The sequence below is a fragment of the Oratosquilla oratoria genome, chromosome 17, assembly GCF_046742065.1.
Source record: "Oratosquilla oratoria isolate Oo_2021 chromosome 17, ASM4674206v1, whole genome shotgun sequence".
In the NCBI taxonomy this organism is placed as follows: Eukaryota; Metazoa; Arthropoda; class Malacostraca; order Stomatopoda; family Squillidae; genus Oratosquilla; species Oratosquilla oratoria.
In genome coordinates, this window is record NC_134793.1 from 11,137,512 (window position 1) to 11,162,847 (window position 25,336).

Sequence of the window (25,336 nt, forward strand, 5' to 3'; positions counted from 1 at the left end):
AGTATGTAAGTTCATAAAGTTTAATTATGCAATCATTGAAAGATCACAGTAACATAAATAAATTTGAATAGAAAAAATACAAATCGAGACAAATGTCTTTACAATATTAACATTACGAAGCAGTCTTTCAATTTACACATTCATTCACTGCTGTTACAATTCAAGAAAAAAATAAGACTGCCACGCAACATAAATTATAAAAATTTGTTATAAAATTGTGTGACTTAGATATTTTCCCTATACAAGCTACAAGATTGAAAAATTATGCAAATCTTAATTCTACATTTGTACTAACAACTGGACGGAGTGATGAAAATTGCTATAAACATGTTAGTGTTATAGCTTTGGGACTTTGCTTTTTGTTAGTGTTTCCAGAGTTCTACGAGTTACTTGTCTGAAAAATAAATATACAAAATTAATTAAATTTTAAAGTTAAATTACAAATCCAAAGTAGATTACATGAAGGGGTGATTGTGCAGACAAGAATGTCTGGAGCATAGACTTAGAATTTATGAGAGACATAAAGAAGTTTAAATGTGTTTGAGATGAAGTGTCTGAGAAGTGTGGTTGGGGTTAAAAGGTTGGATAGAGTGAAAAATGATGAAGTGAGGAGAGCTGAGGTGGAAAAGGAGCTGCCAGGTAGGGTTGATGAAAGAGTATTGTGATGGTTTGGACACATGAAAAGAATGGGTTAAGAAAAATTAGTGAACAAGGTGTGGAAGGCAGAGGTGGATGAAGTGAACTTGAGGGAATAACCAAGGATGAGATGGATGGATAGGGTGAAAGGGACTTCAAGCAAGAGTGCCTGTGTATGTATTCTAGTGCAGCCCAAAGGGATTTTCTTATGCTTGACTGTCTTCCTAAACCCTATATTTGCTATCAACTCTAGACACATCACCATCATTTCTCCACTACAATTTTTTTCCTGGAACTCCGCACTTCCCAACCACTCCATCTATTGGTTTATCTCCTACCCTAGCACTGAGATCACCCAATAACACTACATTTACATTTCTCCCTAAACCTTCTATGCACTCATTTCAACTAAAAGAATTCCTTTCCCAGTTTCCCCTTCATCACCTTGAGGAAACCTTCCATTCCACCACATGCTTAGCTATCTCTTCACTTACTAGTACAGCCACCCCTTCTCTCCCTTGTCCTCTTCACTCCTGACACCCTCCCAACTACACTCTCAAACTCAAATTCACCCCTCCCTTTCAATTTAGTTTCATTCAATGCCAATACATCCATCCTTCTCACAAACATACTGCCTATCTCTTCCCTTTTACTCTCATTTGTAACATATCCACATGTAAAAACGATGCATATACAAATGGCTTTTTCCCCTTTACAAGGGAGGTAGCCAATGTCCACTCCCACTCATTTTATCCCCACATATTCCACTCCCATTCACCACCCCTCCCTCTCTCTTTTCTTGGCTCCTGGATGACTGGTCATCCCTGCATCTCACCCACTGCCCTGGGTCGGAAGCAATGTAGCAAGACCACTTCATTTAATCAGCAACCTCTCCCCCCAGTCCCTTCACGCAGAAAAAGAGAAGACAGGGAGAAATCCCTTTAGGCTACGTCAAAATATCATTCACACATACTCCCTCAACCCCACTGCCATCCTCCACCCACACCCTTCCATGCATCACAGCATCATCCACACACAACCATTCTCCATTCACCCCTATCTTCTCCCTTCCTCAACAGACATTCCCCTCTTTCACAATGGCCCTTTTACCCCATCCTTGGTCGCCCCCTTATGTTCACTCCTTCCACCTCTTTTAATAAATCTTTCTTCACTCATTCTTTCCATGTGTCCAAACCATCCCAATGATCTTTCATCAACCCTATCTCCCAACTCCCTTTCCACCTCTGCTCTCCTCCTCACCACCTTGTTCTTCACTCTATCTAGCCTAGTAATCCCTACCATATTCCTCAGGCATTTCATCACAAATACATTAAACTCTTCCTCTCTTATGTTCCATATTTCTGCCCCATACAGTAATGTTGGCACAATCACTCCATACAATCTCCTCTTAGCATCCATTCCCAAATGTCTATTTCTCTTTACACTCTTTAATGCCCCAAGACATTTATTTGCTTCTCTCAATATACATTCTATCTCCACCTCCATTCCTCCCTTTCCAGCCACATTCACACCCAAGTATCTAAAGCTATCCACTTCCAGTCTCCCTTAATACTTCCAATTTGCTGCCATCTCCCCGTGCAAAGGCAATAATAATAACAAATAAATAAGACATATATATATATATATATATATATACCAATGTCTATTTCCCCCTTACAGGGGAGGTAGCAAAAAAATACAAGGCATAGGCATAAAATCCACTCCCACCCATTCTATGCCCACATACTCCATTACTATTCACCTCCCTCTTCTTGATTCCTCCTGGATGACAGATCATCCCTGGATATCACCCACTGCCCTGGGTCAGAAACGGCACAATCACAGCAAGGCCACTTCATTTAATTGGTGACCCCCCACCTCTGTCCCCTCATTCAGAAAGAGAGAAGATGGAGAGAAATCCCTTAGGGCTACGTCAAAATATCATTCACGCATACTTCCTCACCCCATCCCCTCCACTCCCTTCCATGCATGACAGCATCATCCATACACAACCATTCTCCATTCACCCCTATCTTGTCTTTTCTCTTCCTCAACAGACATTCCTGTTTCCCAATGCCCCTTTTACCCCATCCATCCATCTCATCCTTGGTTGTCCCCTCACAGTCACTCCTTCCACATCTTTTTCACTAATCTTTCTTCACTCATTCTTTCCATGTGTCCAAACCATCCCAATACTCTTTCATCAATATTCTTTCGTCAACCCTATCTCCCAACTCCCTTTCCACTTCCACTCTCCTCCTCACATCTTACTCTATCCAGCTTCATAATCCCTATCAGGCACCTCATCTCAAACACATTCAAACTCCTTATGTTTCATGTTTCTGCCCCATACAATGCTGTCAGCACAATCACCTTTACACAATATCCTCTTAGCATCCATTCCCAAATGTCTATTTCTCATTACACTTTTCAATCCAAACAGGAGGGGGGGGGGTCTTTTTCCATCACAGCATTATGCCTGGTAACAGCCGTTAGGATGACCTCACTTCCTCCCAACAAACACCACATACTAACTCAAGTGCCCAGTGGCTGCCGTGGTGAGAGGAAGTGTTGTGCCTTTGTTCCCTCATTCTCCCCATCTTTTGTCTGGGTTTCCCTTGGTTTCTGGGCTATACCTTGGTGACTATGGGTAAGAAGTCATTAATGCCTGTAACTATAGCTCAAATCATAGGGCTTCACAAAGCTGGGCTCCAGACAAGAGAAATAGCAGCAAATAATGGTGTGAGTGAGCTATGAAAAACTGGGTGAAGTGTTTCAAGGCCAGTGGTGGTGTCAAGTTACTGTCTGCTAAACCTCAGCCTGGCCCCTCAAAGAAGACACCTGTACATACTTTGTTCTCAAAAAGCAGCTGGAGTACACCTACCATAACTGCTAGAGAATTGAGCTTTCTGAGGTGTCCATAAAAAGTCAACAGGCAGGTGGCTGAGCTGGGCTACAGTAGCCACTGGCAGGTTAAGGAACCCATCCTTACCAAGCGGTAGAAGAAACGTAGGCTGGATTTTGCACTTAAATATTGTAATTGGACTCCTCAACATTGGTTTGAGGTATTTTCGAGTGACAATGCCACCTTCACCGTCACCTGTAACTGTAGTGGACATGTGTACCAGGTCAGAAGTAGGGACCCACTAGACCCATGGTACACCTGTGGGACCACCAAACACCCAGACTCACTCATGGTTTGGGGGAGTTTTACTGCTCAGTGTTGGTGAACTCATAGTGCCCCCCAAAAACCAGTATATGAACCAATATAATTATCTGGGGGTGTTGTGTGACAATTCACCTAACGTGTTCGACAAGTATGGGATTACGGTATTTATGGAAGATGGTGCTCTGTGTCACACTACCAGATCTCTAGTTTGGTGGCTTGAGGACTGTGATGTGAGCTTCTTTAATGACTGGCCAGGCAATTCCCCTGACCTAAACCTCATTGAACACATGTGGTCAATAGTGAAGCAAAGTTTGATGGGCAAGAATATCAGTTCTATTACACGGCTTGAGTCTGCTGTATGAGAGGCATGGATAAATATACCTCTCCAAACCCTCAGGAATTTGTGTTAGTCTTCCTAAATGGCTGAGGAACGTGGTGAAACATATTGGAGGCAGCACCAAATATTAGAACCTCAGCAAGTAAGTGTGTGTGGGGCGGCCAGCATAATCCCATGACAAGTACTGCATGTATAATTGTAAATAGCCAAATATCCACCTGGGAACACCACATGGCCCAGAAATGAGAACATGTCATTGTATAATGCAAGTCGCTGGTCCTCACTTACAGTGTCGCTACACAATATTTCATGTAGTCTTATAGAACCTCTTAAAAACTATTTCTGACAATTAGGAACCCATGTTTCACTGTCACCACCTATGGTAAAGACTCAACAAACTCCATCCACTTCTGCTTTCCACATCCTTTTTTGAGGGTCTCACTCATTCTTTCCCCATGTCCAATCCACCTTGGCATACTTGACCTACCTCATCCAATAACTCTGTTTCCATCACTGTCCTCAATAACAATACTAACTCAACATCCTGAAAGCTTGAATTCTGTACTACAGGATGAAAACAGTGATAGTGTAAAATTTCTTCCCAAAGCCCCTCTCATGACATGATTCAATCACCCCTTCCAATAAAAAAAATCACAACTTTTACCTACCTTGCAATGTGAGTTGGAAGGGCTGGTGGATACAGGACAAGTAAATGATATGGTGATGATTGAAGTACGTAAACCTTGTAGCTATCTGTCATCATGTACGTCTCAAGGGGTTGATGATCTTGATGAATAGAGGTGTTTGGTAAGTCTTCTGGAGGCATTGCTGGTGGCTGGAGTATTGGTCCAACAACTGCTCGATATACTGCCTTAAGAGCAGCTGTCCTCTTGCCTGCGTTAAGAGAACGACTTCGTGTGTCATCATTCATGTGCACACAACTGACACAGCGCTTGTGGTCATAGTTGACTAGAAGAAGGCTGTAGAGGGCATAAAAACTAGTTTTAATTTCAGCACTTAAACAGTAACTTGGGTGCAAATGTGGCAGGAAAAGGTGGAGTGAAGGTGGAGGTAGAATGTAGATTGAGAGAAGCGAGTAAATGCCTTGGTGGATTAACCCTGCTCAGGTAAAGCTTTTTTGGGGACCTCAGGTAAAGCTGGGTCTGACAGACCTCAAACACAAAAAATACAATAAAAATACTTTCACTGCATTTAGTGACATAGAAATCAAAACATATGTACTTCAACTTATCTTCTTCCATTTACATGCTTGAAAGTGACTAATTGTTAGAAATATTTTTTAATGAAAATTACCAAAAAAAAAAAGAAAAATAAGGTATTGCTGCCTTTAAAGGGTACTACTGAAAACAGGAAATGTGAAGCGGTTGGTCATCATCATTTTGTAGAGACCAATGTCCCAACTATCTTTAAGGAAAAACAGAGCTACAACAAATGAATAATGTGTTTCAAAAAAACATAAAATCTGAAAAAATCGGAGGTAATTTTTTTTTACCCCAAACACAAAAAATACATACATATACCAAAGCTTTTTCCCCCTTACAAGGGAGGTAGCCAAAAAGGAACAGGCATAAAATTATTCCCACCCATTCCATCCCTGAATACACTCCACACCCCTCCACCCTCCCTCTTGGGGATCGGTGCCACCTGCGTAGAGCCGGTGGCCAGGGCAGGTTGCCGCTGTTTGGCCCCCAACTCTTGGGGTTGGCGGGTGGTCCCACGATGTAGACGCTGTGGTTCCAGGACCTTAACATTAAACATTAAAACAACACCCAAAGACCTGTATCACACACAGATACTCTCTTCTCTTCCTCCACAACCACCAAATACCAGCCCCCGGAAACATATTCATAATCATATCACTCACTGCTCCATTAACACACTGCTGCATGCCAGACCCCCTGATATCCACCCTTCTGGATCCTCTCTCCCATGAAAGGACAGAGTCCACCTGGCCAGACTGCGGTGCGGCCACCACCCAGCACTTCTAAGCTACCAGAAGGGGCTGGATGACCGCATTGTGAACAGCTGCCCAGGATGTAACACTTCATCCCATACCATACAACACATAATGGAAGACTGCATTATACACAATCATGCACGCAAACAACACAACATACACTCAATAAAGGATTTGTGGGAAAACTCAGTTTCGGCTGTGGCATTCCTTGGGGAGACAGGACTGCTCGGACAGTCGATATGGACCTAAAGGTCTCCTGTCGGCGTGCTCCACCTTTGTAAAACAACAACAACAACCCTCCCTCTTATCTTAGCACCTTGTCCACTGCCCTGGGTGAGAAGCATTGTCACAAGACAGCACATCCACAGCAAGGCCGCTTCATTAAATCGGCGATCCCCCCTCTCCGTCCCCCCCATGCATAAAAGGAGAAGACGGGGAGAAATCCCTTCAGGCTGCGTCAAATTTTGCTCACACATACTACCTCACCCCCCATCCCCCCGCCCATTCTACCTCATGCATCACATCATCATCCATATACAACCATTCTCCATTCACCCCTATCTTCTGTCCTCTCCCGTCCTTCCTCAACAGACATTCCCCTCTTCCCCAAAGCCCCCTTCACCCCATCCATCCACCTCATCCTAGGACATCCCCTCATGTTCACTCCCTCCACATCTGCCTTCCATACCTCTTTTACTAGTCTTTCTTCACTCATTCTTTTCATGTGTCCAAACCATCCTAATACTCTTTCATCAACCCTATCTCCCAACTCCCTTTCCACCCCCTTCTCCTCCTCACCTCATTTCTCACTCTATCTAGCCTAGTAACCTCCATCATACTTCTCAGACACCTCATCTCAAACACATTCAAACTCCTTCTCTCTTCCTCTCTTATGTTCCATATTTCTGTCCCATACAGTGCTGTTAGCACAATCATTCCTTCATACAGTCTCCTCTTAGCATCCATTCCCAAATGTCTATTCCTCATTACACTCTTCAATCCACCAAGGCATTTACTCGCTTCTCTCAATCTACATTCTACCTCCACCATTTCCTGCCACATTTGCACCCAAGTATCTAAAACTATCCACTTTCTCCAGTCGCTCTCCCTTAATGCTCACTTCCAGTCTACTGCCACTTTCACCCCTTGTACATCTCATCACCTTACTTTTACCCACATTTATCTTTAGCCTTCTTCTATCACATACTCTCCCAAACTCTGTCACCAACTTCCTCAATCCCTCCTCCGATCCTGCCACAAGTGCAGTGTCGTCAGCAAACAACAGCTGGCTCATCTCCCACTTTTCTCCATTTTCTTTAACCATCTCCAATCCCTGACCCACTACCCTTGCATTTACCTCTCGCACTACCCCATCCATGTATAAGTTTAACAGCCAGGGCAACATAACGCATCCTTGACGAAGTCCCACCTTTACCTCGAACCACTCACTCTCTCCATTTCTAATCCTGACACATGCCCTACTACTATCATAAAAACTCTTGACAACTCCTAGAAGCTTTCCTCCTATCCCATATATCTGCATAACCTCCCACAGTGCCTTTCTGTCTACCCTGTCGTAAGCCTTTTCCAGATCCATAAAACCCCAAAAAACATCCTTCCCCTTTCCTATAGCTTTCTCACATATTTGTCTTACCACAAAGATCTGATCTACACAACCTCTACCCGTCCTAAATCCACACTGTTCCTCACCAATTACTCCCTCTGTTCCTCTCCTAATCCTCTCAATCAAGATCCTCCCATAAGCCTTCCCAACTACACTTAACAAGCTAATCCCTCTGAAGCTACTACATTCACACTTGTCCCCCTTTTCCTTGTAAAGTGGAACTATACAGGCACTCCTCCAGTCCTCCGACACTCTACCCTCTCTCCAGCAAACATTAAATAACCTCACCAGCCAGTCCTCCTTTTTTTAGACATTCTGCATGGCATCCATCCAGACCAGGTGCCTTACCTGCTTTCATCATCTTAACAACTGCTTTCACTTCATCCTTCCTTATTTCTCCTCCATTTTCCTCACTCATCACTCTCATTTTCTTAGCATTTCCCACTGCAACTATCTTTCCCTCCCTATCCTCCTTCACATTTAGCAACTCCCTAAAATATTCTGCCCATCTTCCCCTTACTGCCTTCTCTTCCATTATCATCTCTCCATCTGCACCTTTTACCTTTTCTTCTCTACTTGATTCGCCTCCTCTTCCTCTTAATTTCTTTCCAAAACATCTTTTTATTACAAAAAAAATATTTCCACTGCATTTAGTGTCAGAAATGAAAACATATGTACTTCAACTTATCTTCTTCCATTTGCATGTTTGAAAGTGACTATGATTGTTAGAAATATTTTTTTAATGAAAATTACAAAAAAATGATGAAAAGTAAGGTATTGCTGACTTTAGAGGGTACTTGACTGAAAACAGGAAATGTGAAGCGGTTGGTCATCATCATTTTGTAGAGACCAATGTCCCAACTATCTTAGGAAAAGTAGAGCCACAACAAATGAATAATAAATGTGTTTAATAAACCATAAAATCTGAAAAAAATTGGAGGTAATTATTTTGACTTTGTGATACTGAATAATCTAATTGCAGTCATTGCAGATGGGGGTTGAATGTTCCTGACACACTGGTCTTTTGCAGTGTAGGCAATAGTTACCCAGAATAACGACAAACAGTTTAAAAAGAAAAGAAAAGAAAAAAAAAAATTATAATAAACATAAAACTGATTCCCTAGTCAACACAATTACGATGCATTCCAAATAATACCATCACCATCGAAAACAAACAAAATTCAACATATCAGTCATAAAAAATGATAAAAAAGAAGGGAGTTGGGAGATAGGGTTGATGAAAGAGTATTAGGATGGTTTGGACACATGGAAAGAATGAGTGAAGAAAGACTAGTAAAAGAGGTATGGAAGGCAGATGTGGAGGGAGTGAACATGAGGGGACGTCCTAGGATGAGGTGGATGGATGGGGTGAAGGGGGCTTTGGGGAAGAGGGGATTGTCTGTTGAGGAAGGACGGGAGAGGACAGAAGACGGGTGAATGGAGAATGGTTGTATATGGATGATGTTGTGATGCATGAGGTGGAATGAGTGGGGGGATGGGGGGTGAGGTAGTATGTGTGAGCAAAATTTGACGCAGCCTGAAGGGATTTCTCCCCGTCTTCTCCTTTTATGCATGGGGGGACGGAGAGGGGGGGGTCGCCGATTTAATGAAGCGGCCTTGCTGTGGATGTGCTGTGTCTTGCGACACTGCTTCTGACCCAGGGCAGTGGACAAGGTGCAGGGAAGACCCGTCATCCAGGAGGTGCTAAGATAAGAAGGAGGGTGGAGGAGTGTGGAGTGTATTCAGGGATGGATTGGGTGGGAATGATTTTATGCCTTTTCCTTTTTGGCCACCTCCCTTGTAAGGGGGAAAAAGTCTTGGTATATGTATGTAAACAGTAACAAGAACAAATAATGTAATTTTGATGAAAAAATATAAATGAATGTCTTGAGTGAAAATTTCTGACTCCTTAAAGGTCAGATATCAACAGATATACCATTCGCTAAAAATCATCGTATTGCTCGAAAAAGTACTTTTTAAAAGCATACAAATAAAGTTTTTACCTGTTACAGAAGAATTTATTCAGAAAATTCACTTTTAATTGCGCCTCACATACCACTTTTCCGAAGTCTAGATGTTCTAGTCGATTAGTAATTAGTACCAGTAATCGCCGCTAGGTGAACCGGCGATGACGTCACAGTTGCCAAACAATTGGACAAAGAAACACACGCTGTAGTTCAGCTCAGTCATTCCAATCGAGTTATTCATCTTCATGTTCGTTTTTAATCCAAATTTGTTCGCAAAAATGGCCCATTGTGCATTCCAATTCGGAAGGATAGTATGTATGGTGGAAGAAGAAGAGGAAGAGGAGTTTGATATCGCCGAACATTGCATTGTAAAGCCTTACCAGTTCGAACTGGTAATAGGACAGCCCGTTTCTTCGTCGGAATACAGTGCAAGTGAAGATGAAGAAAGTGGTGAACAAAATAGCGAAGAAGAAGGGGAAAGCAATTTGTCAGATTCAGAACCCGAGACCACGGGGGAGGAGACGGAATTCGACGGCGACGTCGATTTAGACGGTGCCGAGAATCAAGATGGGCCTACCACCCCTCCTAGACGCAAACGCAAAAGATCTGACCACTCTCATAGGATTGGGAATACCAACTGGTGTGAAATTCAGTGCATTATTCCTACCTTATTTAGGCTATCATTGCAAGCATGGGATGGGGTCCTTTGTTTTTATGTCGACGATCATTTGTCAGTCTCTAAAATTCCAAGCATGGGGGGAAAATTAAATGATATGAATTGCCTTGTGGCCATTTCTTCCTGCAAGATCGAGATTATGCATTTAAAATACTGGAATGAATGAATGAATACATGTAAATAAAATGAAGCCAAATAATCTTTTAATAAGTACTGTCAACTGTCTATTTTCTATTTTACTAAACACAGTAAAGTGCATGAAAATATGTACAAGGAAAAACATCATAAAATGACTATCAATATTTATGAAGTTGTTTCTTTCAGGCTATACAGATATATTGTTTACCGGCACTTCACCAGATGGATTTACCACATCCTTGGTAAAAAAAAAACAGAAAAGTTTTGCCATCTTGTGCAATCTCACGAATTCGTGCACAGTGGGAAAGTGAGGACTATACATACTGTGGTTTCAAATATCCCCAAGTTTGATGTGAACGCAATGACATGCGATATAAATATCAGGAAGTAATGTGGACTTATGAAATCACTGTTAGTTTGATTACAAAGTCATGTACCATGTACTAGTCTGTTGACTCTTTATCATGTTTATGTGATGGCAATACTGCTGCTGTACACAACTTAGTCAGTGCTTCAATGATTAAACCGTGTTCGCGATTGTCTTTCAGACACTACATCTGATTTAGTGTGTCTTTTGTAGGTATCTGCAATATTTCATACCTCCGGTCCAGCGGCGGCGCCAGGAATTTTTAGTTGGGGAGGCTAAGGGGGGGCTGAGCAAATTTTTGGGGGGCTAATAGTAATATGATAATACACATATATTATCCTCATTTCAGAAGGGGAGGGAGTTAATGGTAGGGCTAGCACTGATGGCTGACAAATCTTTAGCCCTGGCAATTAAAAATTCCACTTAATAAAATTATTTCAATGAGTGTTTTAAATTTTCAATTTGCTCATTTCAGTTGGGGGGGCTAAAGCCCCCCCCCTGGCGCCGCCACTGCTCCGGTCCATGGCTTCAGGGCCAGTTTAATTCACTAGGCCTATATAGGCCATCCTGTATGTCCATGGAATTTATAACAAGCCCTCTCTGACATAGGCATAGGCCTAAGACTAACGCATGCACATGATGCATGGAGTCAGAAAAAGTAAACTGCCTACGGTACCTCAAGCCTCCGGCGTTTATCAAACGCTGACCTCCTACTTTTCTTTTTTTATTTCGGCGTGGAATGCTTTATAGTAGCTGCAAAAATTGAGGGCACGGCATCAGGTTTTAGATGTCTCCTGGTCTTCTCCATAAATCCAATTGATAACGCTAGATTCATTTTGAAGCATTCCTCTTCGAAGTGGTCAGAGCAAAGTTCTGAAAACTTCGAAGGCTCCCACAGTTTGCCCGGTCTTTTGCCTGCTCTGTTCACCTTTCTATCCATTCCGATCGTCGGGCTGGCTCCGTAGGAAATTGAAAGAAACTCCTCCCACTTCCACTACCATTGTTGCAGCCTGCGGCAACGCAGTACACCATTATTATCACAATTTTGTGACAATAAAAAAAAAAAAAAAAATTGAGACACTCAAGAGACGACACACGACTGACAATGCAAAAGCGATACGATGCACTCTCAGAATAACAATATTGTTTGGCAACTGTGACGTCACGAACGCGGAATTCCCCGAACGTTCCCGAAGCGCACGGGCGGGTTGTTTCGAATAGCAGACGACGCAATGAGATGAAGACAAACAACTGTTTTTGCCAAATTTGATAAGATGTAGATGGTGGAATTATATAGAATACTGTCGGTATGCTATTTTATGTACATTAAACTGTAAATACAAAAAGTTACGGAAGTCTTGATATCTGACCTTTAAGGAATGATGTATAATGAAAAAAGCCTGGTCCTACTCAAGAGTGGCAGCCCTGTATTCACAAGGTTGCCATACATTACTAACTACTGACATTTTCACTTTTATACTTCCCAGGAAAGCATGCACACCAACATACAAGTTATAAAGATAATCTAAATAACCCTAGAGCCCAACTTTATATATTTTTTTATATATACAGACATACATGTACCTATATGTATGTATGATTGTATATACACAGTACACCACAATATTTGATGATTTCATACCAACAGCAATGACAAAACAACACTTCTATTTACCCTATGATTGCATTATCCAATAGACTGAGAATTGAAGGTGCAATATTCCATGGTATAAGCATGGTAAAAGCTTCTAATGTAGGGTATGCTGCTGCCCAGCTCTGCACAGCAATTCTTGTTATTTCAACCAACGTGGGAGTTGGTCCACACAAAGCCACAACATTAATATGATTACTTAGTCGTACAACCAACATTCGGAATGGGACCTGTGGATGTGAAGAACTTGGGAATGACTCATCATATTTAACTTTACAAGATGTACTGGTCACATAATGCAAACAGGAAAGGAACTACCACAAAGACACTTACATTTGGACTTTTATCAGGAAGGTATATAGGAACATCTCGTGACACAGTGCAGGTGGTAAGGGATACCAGAAGGGGTAGTAGTACTAATTCACTGTTCGAAAGGGACCAGAAGTTCTTTGTAGCACAAATCACTTGACCACATAATAGTAGGCAACCATATGTTGAATCTGCTCCCTCAATGAATTTTTCTAATTCTGCCTGAAAATATAAAATCTACTGTAGCAGATATAGCATCTTTTTTTCAGAACATTACAATAGACTTCAAATTATGCTTCACATATGAATAAAAACTGCATTAATTGTTATATTCCAAAGAACTGTGAAGCTTTTATATCATGATTATGGCCCATCAATATGATCTAAAGCCAGATGGAGCAAAACTAATGCAAGGTCTTTATTTTACTTCACAGGGAGGCCAAATTCAATTATGGTAAAACCAAATTTCCTGGAAAGGTCCCCTCCACCTTTTTCATAAACCAATTTAAATAACAAACAGAGAAGACCAGACTTCAACCAACTTCATGATGGGAAAGAATGCTCACCTGCAGTTGGTGTTGTTCTGGAACCAGGATACATTCAGCACAATGGACAAGATGAGAAAATCCTCGACTATCATCTGAATTAACTGATCTTGATATCAATTCATCAATAATTGGATAACTTGCCTGGAAAATGATTTGGTTAATCTGAATTAATTTTTTGGCCGTACTAATAAATTTTTTCAATAAAATTTCTTGAGACACAAAGAGAACACAAAATGCAAAGATCAAATATTATAAAATTAAAGCAATACAGTTGTATGTCATCAGAAGGTTGCAGGTCTTCTGCAAGAGACGAGGGGCAAAAGATTGAATGACTGAGGTCATCAGACAACTAATCGAGTAACTAGATCTTGTCTTGCGTGAATGATATTTTGGCGCAGTCTGGAGGGATTTCTCCCAGTCTTCTCTTTTTCTGTATGAGGGGACAGAGCAATGTGGGATTGCCAATTAAATGGAGCAGCCTTGCTATGGATGTGCTGTGTCTTGCTGCATTGCTTCTGACCCAGGGCAGTGGGCAAGATGCAGGGATGACCCATCATCCAGGAGGAGCCAAGAAAAGAGGGAGGGAGGGGTGGTAAATGGGAGTGGAGTGTGTGAGGATGAAATGGGTGGGAGTGGATTTATAACTTTGACTTTGGCTATATCTTATGTAAGGGGCACAAAGCCCTTGGTGTATCTATGTATACAGACGCTCCTCAACTTATGTTTTATTTACGTTCCGAATGGCCGAACATAAGTTGAAAATGAACATAAGTTGTTACTGTACTATACATCCGTAAATTCTACTACCGTATGTTATAAAAAAAACCTAAATCATTAATTATACACATAACATTGTAAAATAATAACATTAATTTCATATAAATTAAATTCAAGCAACATAAATTGAGATGGTGGAGGAGGAGGGGGAGGAGGAGGGGGAGGAGGAGGATGAGGCAAGGCACGTTCAGTCTGTCGTTTGTGCCATGTAAACGATGGACGCAGCGTCATGCGTAAGTATCGTTTGAACTACGGAGAGCGCGCTAAACTAAAAAATTCACTCAAAAATTTTATTTTTTAATTTTTTTTTTACAGTCAGTTCAAACATAAAATCGAAAAAACGTAAAACGAATGAACGTACGTAGAGGAGCGTCTGTATATGTAAATAAACAAGTCATGTTAATACCAGGTTTATATGAGAAAGTGTTGTTTCCCTCCAATTTGGAGAGACAGTGTGCAGTATGCTGTAAGACTGTTTCACACAAAGAATATTGTTGCCCTTAGAATGTTAGGAATTGATGATGTGTCAGTTACTTTTAAATTTCTGGAACAAATGTCATGGTGGAATACTGCCAATGTAAATTCACAAGAACTGTAAATAAAGATAAATTGTAATGTCCTGATTGAGTTTTATTATGTGTTTAATCCCTCTCTCTCCGCCTGATCCAAGCAAGTTTCCCCACATGTCATTATGGCAAATCTATACACACATCTTTCTGGGAAAAGAGTAGCCAATAGTGTTGGGGTGTTGGCCTCCAGTTGAGATGTCATCAAATTTACACCCAGGCCCACCCCAAAACCATTCTAACCCCATCCATCACACACTTATTTCCCTCTAATCTTAGCTCTAAGTAGATGAAGGGTCATTCTTCTCTCCTGTAACAGCCTGGATCAGATGCAATGCTTCTGCCCCTTAACATAATGACTACATAAAACATGCAGTCGGTATCCCATACAGGGAAAGACAAGGATAGTTAAAACAGCAGTTCATATATGATTCATAAGCAACTACATACCAGCTGTTTATATTCTTAGCTAATGTTGACAAAGCTGGGAGGAATGTTCATGTCTAGTACGCATTACTAGACTTATGGAAAACCACACATACTAGGTAATTTGATACATGTTCATACTAGTTACAGTTTCTGAATATGAATAAAACTTAAGATAGGAGAAACTCAACATATGAAAAATTACCTTAAGATCTCTTTTCAACCTTTCAATATTAGTAGTGGATATCAAAGAATCAAGTCCCAGGATCAGAACTAGAGAGGCAAAGACCAAGTCAAGCAATTTGTTGTCGCTGCTTTCACCAACACACTCACTGCCCCGAATCAACACCAACCGTATACTGAAGCAAAGGTACAGGTGTGTGATTGAAAATGAGCACATGAAGACAACATAAAAAATAAATTACAAGTATAATAGATTACAGGAGGATCTGTATACTGAATCAAAGGTATGCGTGGTTAAAAATGAGCACATGAAAAAACAATTACAAATATAATAGATTATAGTAAGATGTAAACAAGGGCTTTACACCAACCTGTCATGATACACCTTCCATGTAACAGCAACATCTTTACACCGAGTGGAACACAAGGTAACTCCATGAGATTCTCCAAATACATGCACACCATTCAAGGAACCTATTAAAGCATAGGCTGGCTGTACGGAAAAGATCAGTTTTAGAGCTCCTTACTCAACATTTTCCAGTAAAATAATCTTAATTATTTAAGGATGTGCATTAAATAAAAAAAAACCTAAAAGATAAGTTCTACAAATATTTTTTCCATTGAAGGCATCACCTTCAAGACATGACACAGATGGCATAAACCAAATATCCAATCAGCATTCAAAGTGGATGACACCCCTCCCTCCCTCCACACCTCCATAACATTTCAGCATTAATCCTATATTTTTATTATTTTTTTGTTAAGGAAAGCATTACACTGACACCTACCCTCCTACATATTCTACAAGTTAATGACAATAAAACAAACCCCGGCCTTAATATTTGCCCAAAATGCACAAGACCCATAAAGAAATATTGATTTATGGAATAACTGAAATGAAAGAAGTGTATATATCAAAGGGTCTTTTCCCCATATAAGGAATAGCAGTCAAATGAATTTTGGAGGGAGAGAAAAAAAATTATATCCAGTATATATTTTTTTCCAACAACTCGTACAAATTCCCGACTAGGACAGTCAAATATCAATTTAATGTGTTTTGTAGACATGGATTAGTGACACATGAAAGAATTAAATTTTAAAGTAAATGATTTTGTGAAAACAGGATCAACTACATTGCAAATACAAGGAAATAGCAAGCTCAATCACTGTAAATTTTATTTTTAAATTTCTAAACAATAATGATGCACAGGCCTTCTTTGTTCAAGTGTGTTTGCATTCATCCATATAATATAGCAATAATGGAGTTCTGTTACACTCTATTAATTTGTAACATGTTTTTCTTCTGCACATTTATTTTTCATTCCTCCTACTCATGTACTACTCTCCAACCCCAAAATTGTACAGGAAAAGAAGAGTGAGTGAGTGAGTGAGTGAGTGAGTGAGTGAGAGAGAGAGTGAGAGAGAGAGAGAGAGAGAGAGAGAGAGAGAGAGAGAGAGAGAGAGAGAGAGAGACAGAGAGAGAGAGAGAGAGAGAGAGAGAGAGGAGAGAGAGAGAGAGAGAGAGAGAGAGAGAGAGAGAGAGAGAGAGAGAGAGAGAGAGAGAGAGAGAGAGAGAGAGACAGACAGACAGATAAAAAGAGGGAGACAGAGAGAGACCAGTTTCTTATCTGATTTATGTTGTTACTATAGTGATACATATTCAAATTCAAAACTAATGAAAAGCAATTACTCTGTCCAATTCCACCCATTAAGACTGGGCAATGGTCACTATTAAGAGACACAATAATTCCAACTGACATTCATTGTACATCTTTATACAGATAAAATTCAAACCAGAAAATGAAGGTTTGCCATCAATGTTATTTTTTCAGTAATGTATCAACTTCAGCTGGTTTTGCATGTTACCAAGCTTTGTTAAACTTGTCTTATTTACACATATTAACATGTTTCAGGGCTCATCAGATATTAGTATACTTTAAATTGAATAAATAAAAAGGATAAGTTAAAAACACTCAGCTGTTATATCAGCTTATTAATAAAAGTGTTTTTACAAAAAAAAAATAAGTAAATTTTCAGAAGTGCACACCTACATGATATAGCATTAGAAAATCAAATATTAATTTTGTAAATTATACTACATCCATGTAATATACTTTTTCTTGGCAGAAATCAATAACAGAAAAGGGTGCTAAAAGCAATACACTCATAAAGATAGCCACTGGGACTGCTTAAGACATCTTTGTTGATAGATGCAGTTGTTAAAGAAATTAAAGTATGATAAATCTATCTATTCTAACCTATCCTACCTACCCGAACCTGCATTTAGTGATGCAATACCTGTAATTCTATAGGTCATCAGGGTTGTCATTGTTAGTGATGTTGATGGCCGGTTTTGGTATCATATCCAAATTGGACTGTTGCATGAATATCAGCCCTATAGCACTGTTTTAAAATTATGTACCATGCGAGGTACTGATGGAAGCACTGAGGGTGTATTCCAGATCCTGTGGTCACAGCTTCGTTCAGTAGTGTATTTGCTTTCAGCGGGACTGGAAAGGCAACATGGCGTCTCGTTCCTATTATTGCATAGAGTATTTGCTTTTAACAAATTTTTTTCATTTCCACCAAGAAAAATGTATATTACATTGATGTATTATAATTCACAAAATTTATATTTAATTTTCTAATATCACACAGGTATGCACTTCCAAAAAATACCCAAAAAATGCATACATGGACATGACCTTTTCCTCTGTGCACGTGACATATCACAGGTACAAAAAGCCAACAACTACTGAGAATTACTTAGGTTAGAAAAGACTTACAATGTCTTAAAGTTTTATGCAATTTTTGTTGACTTTGACCATGTAAAATTGAAAATGTACCCTTTTTAGAATACCTAAGGTTGTTGAAAAGTACAAAGAAAACACTCAATACAAGTAATCCTAGCAAATAAAATTAAATTGAGTGTTAAAAATTCTTGATTTTGCTGGTGACTTTTAAAAGCAGATGAGTGTTAAGACCCAGAAGATGTAGAAGTAGAAGTAGAAGTAGAAGAAGACGACAACTATGCATGGCACAAAGCCTACTTAGAAATTCAATGAATATCTAGACTTTGGTTACATTTAGTTCACTAGGGGTTTAGTCTGTCATTCATTGTCATCTCAAGAATTTGAATCCATTGAAAATGTTAGTGTTACTTGACCTCAACATCAAGGGGTTCAAAACCCAACAACTCAAGGACTGCTTCTTCCTTAACTCAAGGAAGAGAAGTTGATTTTCAGCTGCAAGGTGTGCCTACCTAAGGCTAAGTCTGTCCTAATTAAGAGGGACATGTCAAGTCTAACAATCTAAAACAGCACATGAAGAGAATCCCCACTGTCAAGTTCATACAGCTTGAGGAGAGGGTGAAGGCAGCAAACCTTTCGGAAGTCTTATAGCATCACAACTACTTCTTGGTATTTTTTTAGAAGTGCACACTTATGTACTATAGCATTTGAAAATTAAATATCAATTTTGTAAATAATAATTCATTAATGCAATAAATATTTTTCCTGTTGGAAATCAGTATCAGAAAACGTTGCTATAACCTATGCAGACACAGCTGATGTCACGTTGACTCCTTCACACACCATCTTTGTTTTGATAGATTCAGAGGTCAGAGACAACAATGACAACCCTGATGACCTCTAGAATTACAGGTACCACATTACTAAATGCAGGTCAGGTTAGGTAAGTAGGTTAGGTTAGAATAGACAAATTCATCATACTTTAATTTCTTCTACCTCTGCCTCTACCAAAACAAAGATGGTGTCTCAAGTAACTGAAGTGGCTACATTTGTGTGTTTATAGCTTTTAGCAACTTTTTCTATTATTGAATTCTGCCAGGAACACCATATATCACATTGGTGTATTATAATTTATAAAATTATTATTCAATTTTCTATTGCTATATCACGTATGTCTTTACCTAGTTGTATTTTGAGGGAGAAAAGCTATGCTCATAGGGACCTGTAGTTGTATCTTTTCGCATCCAGTTCTTTCTTAAAGTTGTGTATAGTTTTAGCACTTCTAAAATTTATTCTTAAATTTGTAGAATAATGATTAACAAAGTTAACTTTTCGGTTAATGGATTAACAAAGTTGACTTTTTGGTTAATGGTGCCCACCTCTAATTAATACTCAGATATTTAGTAAGTATTAACCCCTTCCATACGGTGCCGCACACGTAGGCGTCATGGGGAGCGAGTGTATTCGCGAGGCTGCCATATCGGCGTCTTGATTATATTTATTGTAGTCGCCCCTCCATAATGACATTCTTTCTAATTCTTTTGTAATCGCATTTTCTATGGTTATCAAAATTCACGGGTGAAGAGAGAACGATCGATATAAGCGGTGACTATATTTTATGATGCGAATATTATTACGACACGTCGTACGGCTGGCATTGGCTGCTGCCACCGAGATCTAAGTCCATGACGCCTACGTGTGCGGCACCGTATGGAAGGGGTTAATAAGCTAATTTCACCTATCCCAACCATCTAATCTAACAACCTTGCCTTGAAATTGTAAAACTAATCTGTTGATTTTGTACTTACAAAACACGTTAGGTTTAGGTACAGATTTCTAAGTGGGGGTCAGGTACAAAGAACAGGTTCTATTTTGCATTGGAAAGATCTATTTTTACTATGGAATGATTCTATTAAGCTCGGTTAGGTTAGGTTATATTGGGTTAGGAGCTATTGGACAATGTAAGTTTCCTGTTGAATATCCACGTTTTATATGATTATAGAATTTTACCAAAGGCCTCTAACAATACAGATTTGTGATAGCTTATCCAGTGTAACCCATCTTGGATGCAAAATGGGGTACACTGCTTACATGGTGATGGTATGATGGTAGGCTGTAGGGACAGTCACAATACTCAGTCTCTTTCAATACGACTTGATAAAACTCATATTCACTTATACAATTCCATGCTATGATTACTTTAGCCCCAAACGAACAAAATATTTCATATCTGAAACTAGATGTTCATTTAATATAACCAAATCTTATAAATATATGTGCGGTATGTACTTGGTCAAGTCTTTAGCAACAGTCAAAGCGGAAAGTTTAACATCTCAAATCGTTATCAATCATCAATACTGCTTCCATTTTTAATACATGCACTCCTGATGATGACTTGCCCGGGGGCAGGGTGTTGCCCCTACAAACCTAACACGGGCAACTCCAATATATGCACCTGTTGCACCGCCTCCAGCACTTAGTCACCACACAAAGGCACAGCCTCTATCCCAAAACTACTGCTGGATTTTGGGACAATATTTTCTATTCATACCAAATTTTACTTCAAACATTCTGGAACACGTTGACTTACGGGTTTTTCTGTTCCTATGTGTCTCACGAACAGAGGTACACCGCTGCTAGCTGCTAACCCCACCAGTGTAGCAGCCATGTTGTTTACTTTGAGGTGCCAAATGCCACAATCTCGTTTTTGTTTTATGGGAAATAGAGGGCTAGAGTAACACCTTCAAATTAATATTCTTAGTCTTTATTGCTGATGTTAAACAATTTTTGACGAAAGAAAATTATTAATGTTTTTTTGGTTTATACATATTCCCATTTTTTATGACTAGTATCAGTAGTTTTCTTCTATTATAAGGCAGGAGCAAATCCGATAACATTATCGAGTTTTCTCCAACATTTGTCCACTTTAACACATTATCATAAAATATAAACAGCACTATAATTATTCATGTGCACATGATTACAATATTCAAGTCATTAAATGGGATAGATGAAGAGATCTCCTCAGATGGAGGTCATGGAAGTACAAGAAAGACCACATGTCAAAAGGATGTGGAGTAATAGAGTTCCATGTCTATGTCTGATGTTAATGATGCTGAAGAGAAACTGGAAAATGTCTTGTCTGACGTCAAATCATGGATGGATGGAAAACAACTTAAATTGAATCCGAATAAAACTGTGGTGTTGATTGTGGGAAAGAAAATGAGTCTCAGAAGATTAGGTACTAGGAGTCTGCGGATATTGGATAGTACGTTGGATGGAAGAAGTGCTGTTAAGGATTTGGGTGTTCTATTGGATGAAAATCTCTTTTTGAAGCTCAAATCAATAAAGTGGTGAAAGTTGCTGGATATCATTTGAGGAATATTGGTTTTGTGAGAAAATATTTGGATGAGGATACTGTAAAGATGCTTCTTCATAATTATGTAGACTAGATTATTGCAACTCTCTTTACTTTGGCTTACCAAAATATCGGCTTCGGAAACTACAGTATGTTATGAACAGAGCTGTGAGATTACTCAGAGGTCTTGCACCTCGTGAGAGAGTAACTCCAGTACTCATGGAATTACACTGGCTACCAATAAAGGCGCGGATAGTTTTCAAGATATGTCTTCTGACTTTTCGAGCCTTGCAATATGGAAAACCAGAATATCTAAGGAGTCTTCTCAACGATTTTCAAGTGGATACTACTATGGGGCTTCGGCATAGTGATAAACAATATAGGTTGAATGAGCCAAGAAGTAATTTGGTAATGGGTTTTCGAGCGTTTGAAAGATGTGCGCCAAGACTTTTTAATGAGCTACCACTAAATGTCAAAATGAGTAGAAACTGTGCCATTTTCAAGAAAAATTTGAAGACACATTTGTTCACCGAGTGTTATGACATGGATGATTTGTGTATTAGAAGTGACTATAGTGTTTGATAACATCAATGGAGGCCCTGCAGAGCACCGATGCTGGTGGAGCGGGGCCTAGAACTCCCAAATAACAAGTAACAACAACAACAAGATGTATGATTGTGGTACTCCCCCAGGTAGGCGTAGCTCCTCCTCGGGGATCGGTGCCATCTGCGTAGAGCTGATGGCCAGGGGTAGTTGCTGCTGTTTGGCCCCCAACTCTTGGGGTTGGGGGGTGGTCCCACGACGTAGACGTTGCAGCTCCAGGACATCTATACCCGACATCTGGAAGCATGGTAAAATAATCACCATTCCAAAACCGAACAAAGACCCAACAATCCCAACATCGCACCGCCCAATCACACTTCTCTGCACCCCCTCTAAAGTCATTGAACGCCTAATACTTAAACTTGTCACACCATATATTCCCCTTGCTGACTCACAACACGGTTTTAGGCCACTACACTCCACAAACACTCTTCTGACAAACCTCACACAAAGAATTTTAGATGGCATCAATTCAGATAGGCCCCACCACAGAACACTTCTTATAACATTGGACATTAGTAAAGCTTTTGATGCTATCCCACGCCACAACCTAACAAATAAAATATATAACACAGACATGCACAATAACACCAAAAGATGGCTGGCCAATTATCTGGCAGGCAGGAATGCTCATGTGTCATATAATGGCCAATCATCGCACATCAGAAACATTAAGAACGGAGTACCACAGGGCTCAGTTCTATCCCCCACATTATTTAATCTATACATGCATGACTTACCCACGCCAGACACCTCAGAAATACAAATCTCTTCCTACGCAGACGACATAACAATCACATGCACACATCGTAACACAGACAAAGCTGCAGAAATAATCCAGCCTTACCTTGACACACTCAACACATGGTTCATCACAAACAGACTCAAAATAGCTCCAACCAAATCTACAGCAACACTTCTCACCAACTGGACAAAAGAACACAAATACATACCTCATCTCTACATCAACAACACTCTAATACCACACACAAACACACCGAAAATTCTCGGTGTAACATACGATACATCCATGTCTTTCAAACAACACCTCACAAACATAAAAAACAAATGCACACCTAGACTTAACGCACTCAAGTCAATCACTGGAACAACATTTGGACAAAACAAAGAAACTAATATAACAATATACAAACAATGCATACGCTCAGTGATGAATTATGCGAGTCCTGCATGGGCTCCTAATCTCAGTGAGACACACCACAACACCCTTCAAATCATACAAAACAAAGCCCTAAAAACAATTACAGGCTGCACAAATACATCACCTACAGACCATTTACACCATGAAACAAAAGTCCTCAAAGTCAAGGACCACCTCGACATGAGAGGCACACAAACACTTGCTGCAGCCACCACAAACACATCACACCCGCTACACTACATAGCAGAACACCCACACACACCAAGAAACATTAAAACTACACCCATAGACCTTTATTACACACAGATACTCTCTTCTCTTCCTCCACAACCACCAAATACCAGCCTCCGGAAACATATTCATAATCATATCACTCACCGCTCCATTAACACACTGAAAGACAACACACTGCTACATGCCAGACCCCCTGATATCCACCCTTCTGAATCCTCTCTCCCACGTAAGGACAGAGTCCACTTGGCCAGACTGCGATGCGGTCACCACCCAGCACTTCTAAGCTACCAGAAGAGGCTGGACGACCGTGTTGTGAACAGCTGCCCAGGATGTAACACTTCACCCCATACCATACAACACATAATGGAGGACTGCATTATACACAATCATGCACGCAAACAACACAACATACACTCTATAAAGGATTTGTGGGAAAACCCAGTTTCGGCTGTGGCCTTCCTTGGGGAGACGGGACTGCTCGGACAGACAGTCTAGGGAACGACAACAACAACAACAAGATGTATGAATATGTGGAATGATTTAGAAGGTGGTATAGCCAGGTTCAAACAATGCATAAGTTTAAATCTAAATATGATGATTGGAAATCAAAGATATGGATTAAGTTGAAACCACACAATAATTTGAGACTAGCTATGTTAGAACATTTGAGAATAAGGGACAAGACCCAACGAGCGTTGCTCCTTTACTGTATAGGTAAATACATACTTTGAGCCTACGTTGGGATGTGCAAGTATATAGTGGCAGTATTGTATACCGAAACGCTTACTTCATGGTGACATGCAGAACATATTGAACTCTTTAACACTAGACACCACCGTTATAAGATTAGGCGTTCGTTCTTGTCACAACTTCTCCAATATTATGAGGATATACTCAAGAATATCCAAGACAATAACAATGCAGTGACAATTTACCTGGACTTGCTAAGGCCTATGACAAAGTCGATCGTGGCTTCTTGCTGTATGAGATTCTAGGCAAAGGTATCACAGGGTCACTGGGAAGATGGTAAAGTTTCCTGACAACAAGATTGCAACAGGTCAAGTCCATGGGGAACTCTTGGACAGCGGCGGATCCAGGATAATTTTTTGGGGGGAGGGGGGTTAACCTAAATTTTGTAAATGTAGACGACTTTTTGGGGGCACCTAACCTAAAATTTGTAAATATAGATGACGCTTAGAGATGTACTCTGCGGCACGAATACAATGATTTTGAATTGAAATTGAAATTCATGCTCTCACTTAAGTTTATTTTTTCAGAATGTTGGGAAAAGGTAATACTTAATCTTACATTTTAAATATTTACCCTCAATGATGCGTTGTAATAATGTTTTCTCCCATGTACCGGTGTACACGTGGCAGTTTTCTCGACCTGTACAATCAGTTAATTATTTTTATTTTATTTCATTTTATTTTTTATGGAGGCTGAAGCCCACCCCCTTGGGCCCGCCACCGCTCTTAGAGGAAGGCGAAATTGAGAGTGGTGTACCACAGGAGTCAGTTCTTGGTCCATCGCTCTTCATCCTATATGTTGGTGACATTGATAACAAGTTATGAAATGCTACTTCCACTTCCTTTACAGACGGCACTAGGATTCACATGCAAATTAAGTCCCCTGAAGACACCATCCTACTACGAAGTGACCTAAACAAAATTAATTGGACTAGAAACATGTCATTGAATGAGAACAACTTTGAACTGGATGAATATGGGGATAACGAAGTGGTGAAGGCGACAACTTCCTACCAGTGTAACAACAAGGTGATAGAAGAAAAAAGACATGTCAGAGACCTTGGCATTCACTTGAGCAGTGATGCAACCTTCTCCTATCCTTTTACCTTACCGTCGTGCCATATCCTC

At 40.0% G+C, this 25,336-nt stretch overlaps 1 protein-coding gene across 2 annotated transcripts in view; it reads right to left on the minus strand.

The window, feature by feature from the left end:
• Nucleotides 1-4: 4 nt before the first annotated feature.
• Nucleotides 5-25,336, minus strand: part of fy (fuzzy planar cell polarity protein-like protein) — a 55,286-nt gene continuing 29,954 nt past the window's right edge. The window contains exons 1-8 of one of the 2 annotated variants that reach the window (XM_076200404.1): nt 20,693-20,811; nt 15,724-15,845; nt 15,375-15,528; nt 13,419-13,541; nt 12,877-13,074; nt 12,568-12,773; nt 4,811-5,122; nt 5-394 (exon numbers count right to left, since the gene is read on the minus strand). In XM_076200404.1, coding sequence (XP_076056519.1) covers nt 337-394; nt 4,811-5,122; nt 12,568-12,773; nt 12,877-13,074; nt 13,419-13,541; nt 15,375-15,528; nt 15,724-15,845; nt 20,693-20,770 — 1,251 coding nt within the window. In that variant the 5' untranslated portion in view covers nt 20,771-20,811 and the 3' untranslated portion in view covers nt 5-336. Of the gene's footprint in view, nt 395-4,810; nt 5,123-12,567; nt 12,774-12,876; nt 13,075-13,418; nt 13,542-15,374; nt 15,529-15,723; nt 15,846-20,692; nt 20,812-25,336 lie in introns of those variants that run through there. The other variant, XM_076200405.1, reaches the window with a different exon arrangement.